The following is an 11182-nucleotide window of genomic DNA, read 5'->3' on the forward strand; positions in this document are numbered from 1 at the left end:
TAACATTTAATGTATACAACAGATATTTTCAATCTAATTGTGAAATATATTTTCTCAGACTCGGGGCAAAAAGGTATTTTCAAGTATGCATTTGATCAATTAAAAAAAAACTGTACTATTAAAATATTGGTATTGAGTCATAATACTACCTAGGCTAGAAAAAATAACCTTTTGCTCTCTTAAAATATATATGCTAACATCTCACAAGGAATAATACACCAACAGTAAAATATTTCACTGTAGTCAGCATCATTCATAAAAAACACACACTAATAATGTTAATGAAACTTACTAATTTATACAATAATCAAAGACATTTTTATTATTTATATATTTTTTTAGTCTTATATAACAATTAATACAGTTTTAATTTATCTTTATCTTAGGATATTTTTACAATATCAGGAATGTTTTAGAGCGGCACGGTGGTGCAGTGGGTAGCGCTGCTGCCTCGCAGTTGGGAGACCTGGGGACCTGGGTTCGCTTCCCGGGTCCGCCCTGTGTGGAGTTTGCATGTTCTCCCCGTGTCTCCGTGGGTTTCCTCCGGGCGCTCCGGTTTCCTCCCACAGTCCAAAGACATGCAGGTCAAGTGGATTGGCGATTCTAAATTGGCCCTAGTGTGTGCTTGGCGTGTGGGTGTGTTTGTGTGTGTCCTGCGGTGGGTTGGCACCCTGCCCAGGATTGGTTCCCTGTGTTGGCTGGGATTGGCTCCAGCAGACCCCCGTGACCCTGTGTTCGGATTCAGCGGGTTGGAAAATGGATGGATGGATGGAATGTTTTATTCAGCATATAACTTAACTGTTGATGAACTTGTTTCAAAGATAGCACAACTAATTATAAGTTTCAATGCTTTGCGAAACCAGGGATAGAAAAAGGCATATATAAGTGGATTAAATGCGGAGTTCATGTAGCCCAGCCAAACAGAAAACAAAATTAAAAACTCAGATGCTGAAAATTTTGTGAAAACATTAACCAAACTTATTATGAAGTAAGGCAGCCAGCAGAAAACAAACACCCCCATTACTAATGCTAAAGTTTTGGCAGCTTTCCATTCTCTGTTTTGCACGAGTCGATTCTTGTTTGCTTCAAGAGAATGTGCTTTGTGTTCCATACTTTGTATTGTTCTGGCTTGTCTACGAGCCACTTTAAAAATTTGTCTGTACGTACTAATCATTGCAAAACAAGGTATCATAAATGTGCAAGCATTAACTAAGGCCCATGTTTCATTATAAAGAAGTATACATTTATCACCATTACATGACAATTGAGCAAAAAGATCTTCATAACCTTGACTATAAGCACTCTTGAAAATTAACCCAAAGCTGTACATGAATCCAATTGTCCAACCAACAATTACAAAGATGATTGCTGTTCTAATAGTAATTTTATTTGGGTAGGACAATGGATCACACACTGCATAATAGCGATCAACGGCAATAAATCCTAAATGAAAAATTGATACTGTGGAGAGCATCACATCTATAATTGTATGTATCTTACAGAATACAGCGCCCAGATACCAGCAGCTTTCAACAGCTGTCATAATGCTAAAAGGAAGAACACACACACCAAGCATGAGGTCTGCAAGTGCCAGTGAAAGAACAAGAAGATTATTTGGTGAATGAAGCTGTTTAAAATGTGAAATAGAAATTACTACAATCAAATTTCCTGTAATTGTTATTATAACAATTGCATAAAAGAAAGAATATAAAGCAATCTTAGTTCCAGTAGTCCATGGTGTCTTGTAACATAAGATATTTTCAAAGCAATATGCTTCAGGATCAATATATGGAACACTTGAATTCATTTTCTTGAGTGAAGGATGTACCGCTTATTTATTTAATCTTTTAAGTCAATAATTGCCTGCAAAAAGGAAAAAAGTATATTTAGTACTTAAGTAAATCATTTTACTATGAACTTAATAGACAATCAAAAAAGAAAAAAAACCAACTTGACAGTCCTGTTTTGTTTACTTAAAATAAAAAATAAAACTACATACTATATATTTAAAGCAAGCAAGTGAATTCAATAAATTCAAATATATTATCAAACCAGAATATTCCACAAACTAAACATGTTATAACAATGTTATAGGTAGGTCAATGGTTGCATGTCTTTGTAAACTGTAAATTGCAAAGTTGTACATAAAATATGTACAGTACCTGCTGTAATATTAACAATGTATTTAGTAGATATTGCATATTTTTAAAATGACTGATAGAATATTTGAACACTAATCAGTAATAACTTTTTTATGCTGTATCACTCTAGAAATTACATATCCATCCACTTACCCGTCTTTGAACCTGTTCTAGCTATTGAAGGATTCACAAGATCCAGGAGCTTATCCTGATAGAATCAGGCACAAGGCAGCAGCCCACCACGTATTATTACTCCTCAGCAGTTCATCCACTAAAATTCAATCACTGCCAGTTTATACTACAGTAATCCCTCCTCCATCGCGGGGGTTGCGTTCCAGAGCCACCCGCGAAATAAGAAAATCCGCGAAGTAGAAACCATATGTTTATATGGTTATTTTTATATTGTCATGCTTGGGTCACAGATTTGCGCAGAAACACAGGAGGTTGTAGAGAGACAGGAACGTTATTCAAACACTGCAAACAAACATTTGTCTCTTTTTCAAAAGTTTAAACTGTGCTCCATGACAAGACAGAGATGACAGTTCCATCTCACAATTAAAAGAATGCAAACATATCTTCCTCTTCAAAGGAGTGCGTGTCAGGAGCAGTGACTGTCACAGAGATAGAGAGAAGAGCAAACAAATCAATAGGGCTGTTTGGCTTTTAAGTATGCGAAGCACCGCGGCACAAAGCTGTTGAAGGCGGCAGCTCACACCCCCTCCGTCAGGAGCAGGGAGGGAGAGAGAGAGAGAGAGAGAGAGACAAACAAAAATCAATACGTGCCCTTCGAGCTTTTAAGTATGCGAAGCACCGTGCAGCATGTTGTTTCAGGAAGAAGCTGCACAAAAGATAGCAACGTGAAGATAATCTTTCAGCATTTTTAGACGAGCGTCCGTATCGTCTAGGTGTGCGAACAGCCCCCCTGCTCAATCCCCCTACGTCAGGATCAGAGAAAGTCAGCGCAAGAGAAAGAGAAAAGTAAGCTGGGTAGCTTCTCAGCCATCTGCCAATAGCGTCCCTTGTATGAAATCAACTGGGCAAACCAACTGAGGAAGCATGCACCAGAAATTAAAAGACCCATTGTCCGCAGAAACCCGCGAAGCAGCGAAAAATCCGCGATATATATTTAAATATGCTTACATATAAAATCCGCGATGGAGTGAAGCCGCGAAAGGCGAAGCGCGATATAGCGAGGGATTACTGTATAGATAAAATGGAACCTTACCTGCATGAGTTTTAGATATCGAAAGTAACTAGTATACTTGGACAACCAATACAAGGAGAATGTACTAAGTTCATATGGCCAATGAACAAATCAGAAATCAAACCTAAGTTACTGGAGCTGTGTGACAGTAGTGCTTGTCAGTGTGACACTCTCATTTTCTGAATCTCCTTACTTTAATACTAGGTCAAAGAAGGGCAGATCCTTTTCTGTCAATGTCAATTTATTAATATAGCACATTTAAAACAACATAGGAATGCTGTGGCCAAAGTGATTTGCAATAAAAGAAGAAAAAACATACAATTAACATAAATAACATAAATAGAAATAAAATAAATGAACATAAATAAAATAAATAATAAATAGAAGTAAGATTACATAATCACAATGAGGAAACCATCAGTATTACTTAAGATCACGGAAAGCAAGTGAATAGAAATGAGTCTTTAATCTTGTTTTGAACAGTTCAATTGTAGACGACTCCTTTATGTAATGAGGTAAAGAGTTCCACAGGCGAGGAGCAGCAGCTGCAAAGGCCCTGTCCCCCTTAGTTTTATGCTTGGTACGAGGGACAACAAGAGACAACTGACCAGAAGATCTAAGCACTCTAGATGGCTGATGTAAAGCACACAATTCAGAAAATTGGCAGGAGCAAGCCCATGTAAAGATTTAAAAACTAGCAACAAGATTTTAAAATCAATTTGAAAACTGATAGGCAGCCAGTGTAAAGAAGCTAAAATAGGAGAAACAGAATCAGACTTTCTTGCCTCAACCAGAAAGCGAGCAGCAGCATTCTGGACCAACTGTAACCTGCGTATCAGGGTTTTGCTAATCCCAGAATACAGCGAGTTGCAGTAATCAAGGCGAGAAAAGATAAAAGCATGACTAGCTTTCTCAAGATCCCTAGAAGATAAAAAAGGCTTGATCTTATCTAAAAGATGAAGTTAGCACCAAATCTTAATGAGATACTGCATTTCTCACAGGGCACATTCACATACACTCCCATGCTGACTCACACAAAAATCCATGTGCAAACACCACACAAGTAGTACCAGGCCAAAATCTGAACCAAGAATTATGAGACAACAGTCTCCATTGTGATACCCAAATGTATACTATTCAAACCTAATTATCACAGAAACCATGCAAATAATGTATTTATATTTAATGAAGTAATATGTCGTTTTTATATTATTTTGTGATGCTAACCTTTTAGTTTAATAAATAAATACCTTAACAATTCAAAAATATTTCTTGGCACAATTTTTGAACTTACTGTTTGATTTATAATAGTTATAGATAAATCTTTTGTTTTACTTTTGTGTACTTAATAGTTTAAATGATGTTTTACAGTTTCCACATATACTCAAAAGTATCAATTAGCTAGTTATGATAAGGTCTATCCCTGACCTTAATTTTAATGTATGTTTGACATGTTCTATTGAAAAATACTTCTTAGTATTTTTTGAAAAAATCAGTCATATAATGTACCTGTAATTACCTTAAGAGTTAATAGGTAATCCATCCTTTTTTCACTCTGGCTGAAGGTTAAAACTAACGGTGTAACTCTTACACTTTTATACTGTGGAGTTAGAGATGATTTCCAGTGGGAATTTTTCATTCACTAATTAAAGGACTCAAACAAGCAAAACCAAACAACTAATTCCTAACAGGACATTAAATAATTTATTAGGTAGCTTCAGAAAAATACAATGCCTATATTTTTTAAGGTTTTATTATTTATTCAGATTCTATTTTGTATCTCCTCAAATATTTAGGAAAATTGTGGTTTCTTTACAAAGTAAATAGGGATTTCTTAGCTCTTTTTGAAAATGTACAATAAATATATATCACAGCTTCCAAAAATGTAATAACCACCCATAACAAATGACTTAAAATGAAAAAAAAGTATTTTTTAGCACTTATGTTTCTTAAGAGATGCATTACGCTGTTGCAATGTTCTACTGCACTGAATTAATTATAATGAAAATTATTTGCTTCAGTTCAAAAACGTACATCTCTTCCCATGGATTATTTGAGTGAATTAATGCATAATTTAATTTTTAACAATATGTCTTGCTTGGAAATAATTATAAGACACAATAATGAAGTGACTAATCTTTAACACAGAATAGCTAATGTATTTCTAGGGCTGCATTACAACTTTTTTCTTTGTTGCAACAGTATACTACTTATTTGTTTCCATTAATTTTCTTTATAAATTATGGAACTTTATCAAGTTTTAGTAAAGTGGTTAGATTAGAAAAAAATCCTAATCCCCAAAGATCTATGCAGGTGGATTGCAGAAAAGTGATTGCATATCAGTTTTAAGAAACATTACCAATATTGAGGACAGTATCAGTGCTGCAAGCACAAAAATGTAAATAGGAAAATGAAAAAGATTAAAATCCAGGCAGTGTCCGTAAAAAACTAAATTGTAAAATTGTCCAAATTGTCTGAACTATCTCCAAACCAGACAGCTTTATATTGAATTAGCTGAGTGGACTAGGACAGTAAACAATATGTTTCAAAGTGGTTTATGCTTTTTTAGAATGTTTATATCAGAACTTTATTTATTTAAAAAAGTACGGCAATGATACCTTTCGGGATATTAGAGGCATTGATGACCAGTAAAAATATACTGTATAGTGCAAACCTCAAGATATTGTGCAGCTTCCCAGGTTCAGGCTGGTGAAATGCTGGTGAAATACTTCAGATTTATTTGTTAATTTATTATTGTAATAAATGACCACTGAGTTGGACAAGTGTGTTAGAAATTAGATGGATTATTTTAAGGATCAGATGTAAGCTGAGAGCTGAAATCACATAAACGTATTCCACAACATGGCATCATTACAGGACCAGGGCTTGCAAATTGTAATTACAAGAGAATTCCATATTTCTATAATGATAAGATCACTTCATTAACACCCAGTAATTGCAAGAAAACATTATACATTATACATTATCACTATTGTAGTTTTACCATGGCTCTATCCTTGCTCTCTGGTTTTCTTTCTTTCTTTTTTTTTTTTTGAATATTTTTTTGCTATTTTCAACATTAATGTCTTTAGTAATTTGTGACATTTGCTATTTTCACTTCATGTATTTGGTTTTTCTAAATATTATTCTACAGTTATGTACAGAATGTATATTCTGTTAACCATGTTCCTTGTCCTATAATGTATAGGGTGAGCGTATGAAAACAGGGTACTCTATATAAGACTTGGGAGACTTCAGTCCATCAGCATTCTCTCACTTGTGTTGTTTAACTTCCATCCCATGTTTTGATCTTCTGTTTTATAAATATTTGTCTCTCATTCCTGGGTTTTGACTTGTGTGTCACTTCATCAGTTTCGTTCACTTTTAGGTTTGTGTGTTTGTGGGCAAGTCTATTTTAATCCAGTTTCTGTTGTTTTGAATATTTTTTTTACATAAACCTTTAATTATAAAGCAACATTACTTTTGTCATTTATGCCACAGTTTTTACAGTTCCCTACCACCTTTTGAGATATTTTGTCTCCTTCTGGCCCATGGAGGCCGGAAAGCCTACTTCTCAAATGTGGTGGGCAGACTTACTGATATTACAGATCCTACATAATTTCTGTGTGTTCAAAACAATAAATAGAGCACAACAAGCTCAAAATGACTGCTTTACTAAATGTATGCTTCAGTGTTAAACCATTTTTGAGCATTTTAAGTATACATTTTGTTTGTATTTTTTTTCTACTTTAGAAAACTTAAGAAGGTAAGTCTTATGATCAGTCAATCAAGCTTGTTTGGTTAGCTAATGTATTTTTGTATTTTTTATTAATTACTGATGAGGTCCTTGTTCAGAGCAACTAAAAAAGATTAGTGGTTAATAATAGGATTGGTGAAGAGTGGCCATATTCATGCATGCTCTGACAAATTAGACAGCTGTCTATGAAGAAGAGTTCTTATTATAAGAATTACTGACTTTCTATACATGTAATAATCTGTATTGTGTCTTTATGAGCACATGTTGTGTGATATAAATTTGTTTGTTTTTAGCCATGTATTTCAATTTACTGCTGTCCTAATTTCTTTAGATGTCAAAGCATTTATGTATTTATTCTGCATTTCAAAAAGCTATGAATTACAACAACAACAACAACATTTATTTATATAGCACATTTTGATACAAAAAGTAGCTCAAAGTGCTTTACATAATGAAGAAAAGAAAAATAAAAGACAAAGTAAGAAATTAAAATAAGACAACATTAGTTAACATAGAAAAGGAGTAAGGTCTGATGGCCAGGGTGAACAGAAAAAACAAAAAAAAACTCCAGAAGGCTGGAGAAAAAAATAAAATCTGCAGTGGTTCCAGGCCATGAGACCGCCCAGTCCCCTCTGGGCATTCTACCTAACATAAATGAAATAGTCCATAAATAGGTTAATAATTAACCACTGCGGTGGGTTGGCACCCTGCCCGGGATTGGTTCCTGCCTTGTGCCCTGTGTTTGCTGGGATTGGCTCCAGCAGACCCCCGTGACCCTGTGTTCGGATTCAGCGGGTTTGATAATGGCTGGATGGATGGATGAATTAACCAACTGTTGCACAAATGCAAAGCTGAGCAAAAAAATTGTAAAATTAAAATGCAACATATGTTTACTTTAAATGCTGCAATTATGTTGACATCATAATGGTGAATAAAAATTGATTGTGTTGGAGAAAATGCACGGCAGAATCACTCCTACTCCTTTGTTCTGAGGGGCGCTCCGCACTTGAGCACAGGCCTGCCGCTTGCTTCCCGGGGCATACTCTGGGTTGACTCCATGCTCCCTGGTCACTTCTGGGACCCTCTTGAATCCAGAACCATCAACAACCAACTCTGTGCTCACTCATTGTCCTCTTGTTTCATCATTCTCCCTGTCTTTTTAAGTTTGATCTCCCCTTTGTATGATGCCAGTTGGGTGTAGGTGCTATCTTCCACCCATTCCGGGGTGTTAATGAGGCACCTGACTGATTCACTTGCATCAGCCAAGCACTCCAATCAGCCCTAGAGCAGTGCATGCACATGCACACCCACACCCGTTTGCAGCTGGCACGCTCCGTGACCAACTTATTACGGAGGTTAAGAATTGTGCTTAACCATGTATCTCATACACTGCTGTCTTGAGTTCTTTATATATCAAAGCATTTGTTTATTTATTCTGCATTTTAAAAAGCTATGAGCTAACCAACTGTGATTTCAAAGGAAATGGGCTTGCAAAGCTAAGCAAAAAAATGTTAACTTAAAATGCAAGATATACAGTATTTATTTTAAATGCTGCAGTTGTGGTGAATAAAATAGATCATCCATCAATTATCCAACCCGCTATATCCTAAATACAGGGTCTGCTGGAGCCAATACAGGAAATAAACCCCGGGCAGAGTGCCAGCCCACTGCAGGGCACACACACTAGGGACAATTTAGAATCACCAATGCACCTAACCTGCATGTCTTTGGATTGTGGGAGGAAACTGGAGTACCTGGAGGAAACCCACGCAGACACGGGAGAACATGCAAACTCCACGCAGGGAGGACCTGGGAAGTGAACCCGGGTCTCCTAACTGTGAGGCAGCAGCGCTACCCACTGCGCCACTGTGCAACACGTCGATAAATGGAATCGTCCAGAAAAAACACCTCTGCTATTATGTATTGTGTCCCAAAATAGTTAATCATTAAGAGTCATAGATAATACCTGTTTAAAAGAAATAAAACTTACCATATTTAAACTGTTATTAGAGAACAAATTATAAAGGAAAATATTACATATGCTGGTACAAACATCAGGATGTCCTAGTTAAACAGGCAGGTAGTTTCGAGTACATTTTCCTCTTACAATTGCTTAGGACTTTCAATGCTACTCCATTCAGATAATACACTCGTTATCCATCCATCCATCCATTTTCCAACCCGCTGAATCCGAACACAGGGTCACGGGGGTCTGCTGGATCCAATCCCAGCCAACACAGGGCACAAGGCAGGAACCAATCCCGGGCAGGGTGCCAACCCACCACAGTACACTCGTTATTTTTTTCTGTAATATACAAGAACAGTCATCCCATTTAGTTTTATGTTTTATATTGTTCGCAAAGGTTTTGTCATGTTTGAGGTTATAATTTTAAATGGGTCTCATTTTAGCTTCACTATTGACACGATTATTGTTTTAAGCATTAAATACAATAAATATGTTTCTGGCTCCATTTTTGTCTTTGACCGTAAAAAAAACCCAAAACATTTCTGTTATTCTTTTTCCTTGAAAAAGAAGCATAGGACAATAATATAGTGACTCTATCAGTTATGTTCCATTTACATTTCTCCATATTGCTGTTAATCTATGTTCATATGGTGTGGAAGAAATTAATTAATTAATTAAGAAAATAGGAGGTCTTATTAACATTCATGGACCCAGAATTCCTGTGAATTCTTTAGCTTTCCATCTTCAAAGATAGTAAGACCCACCTAAATCTACCCATATTCATTCCCATTATGCCATACATGGGTGGAGGTTAATGCTGACAACCCACAAAATCAGTACGTGTAACAATGAACATGAGCAAGATACTCTTTGCAAGTCCACAGATATTTTTTGTTTGTTATTTAGAGAAATAGGTAATTAGTCCTTATTTATTTTTCACAGTTCCCCATTCTGGACTAGAAACCGGACATTAGCTTCTCTCCTACAGATGTAAAAAAATACATTTATCCTATGGTTGCAGTCATTCATGAGTTAAGTAAAATAACAAAACATTGAATGAACCACAGTTATTAATCTTATGAAGTCCTTACTTAATCAAGAACTCCATAAAAACTGCTAGCTTTTTAAAATTAAATGTATATATTTTGCATGAACTTTTAACCTCTAAAATACATAGCTAAACATAACAGAATATTTCAGCTCATACTGTCCTGAAGATCCTAACAGTGTACCTTGCAGAAAGAGGAAGCTAATATTTCCTTGCTGCATAAGAAAGACAGAAATGGCTTTGCAAGCAGACATATAATTTGTAAACTCAGGTGTATACAAATATTTAATATATAAGTATATAAAAAAAACTTTCACAATGGTCACATTTCTAGGTCTATATAAACATGTATGTCTCACAAATTGGGATTAAAATCTGGAACAGAGTAAGCCATTTGTGCATGCAGTTTAATGAAACATAGCCTAGTTTTTGATCACACTCTAACAGATTGCAAAATGCATTCAGTTTCTTCTAGTAAACTTCTTAGACCCAGAATAAATAGGTCCTAAAATAAGAATTGATGTAGGAATCAGATAATTGCAAAATGTACTATAAGTACTTAATTTTCTTGCGAGTGCAAACATATACTATCGATCTATATAAAGTACTGTGTTCTCATACCACCTTCCATTATATGTCATATAGTGTCTTTCACTATCTTAATATTACAAAGGGAACTTTACTGTATATACTCATATTTGCTTATGGTCATGTTATTAAGGCTGTAGCCTGACTGAGTAAGAGTATTTGTATTTCATTATGAATTGTATTGGTCAGGCCAAGTCATATTTATTTATATAGTACTTTTAAAACAACTACACATTTTCCAAAGTGCTTTATAACAATAAAATCAACAAGAGAAATGAAGGCAAAAGTAAAACAAAGCAAAATGCAATGCCTGATACATGCATACTGTATATATTTGGAAAATAAAACTAACAGTTAAAACTACAAAGTTAAGCCAGACTGTCAATTTGTCGTAAAAACTTGAATAAAAGTAAGTTTATAACACTGATTTTAAATATTCAATTGTAAGAGCTAATCCTATTGAGAAAAGCAAGCTGTT

The 11182-nt window shown here is 35.3% G+C and overlaps 1 protein-coding gene across 1 annotated transcript; it reads right to left on the minus strand.

The window, feature by feature from the left end:
* Nucleotides 1–778: 778 nt before the first annotated feature.
* LOC127527114 (trace amine-associated receptor 4-like) lies at nt 779–4921 on the minus strand. Its single transcript, XM_051924752.1, has 2 exons — nt 4865–4921; nt 779–1863 (listed from the first exon to the last, which is right to left on the minus strand). The coding sequence occupies exon 2, from the start codon at nt 1805–1807 to the stop codon at nt 779–781; it is 1029 nt and encodes a 342-aa protein (XP_051780712.1). The 5' UTR covers nt 1808–1863; nt 4865–4921.
* Between the last annotated feature and the right edge of the window lie 6261 nt (nt 4922–11182).

The sequence above is a fragment of the Erpetoichthys calabaricus genome, chromosome 3, assembly GCF_900747795.2.
Source record: "Erpetoichthys calabaricus chromosome 3, fErpCal1.3, whole genome shotgun sequence".
Lineage (NCBI taxonomy): Eukaryota > Metazoa > Chordata > Cladistia > Polypteriformes > Polypteridae > Erpetoichthys > Erpetoichthys calabaricus.

Excerpts from the sequence above, each read along its gene's own strand:
- LOC127527114 (XM_051924752.1), bottom strand. The coding sequence starts at position 1,807 with ATGAATTCAAGTGTTCCATATATTGATCCTGAAGCATATTGCTTTGAA.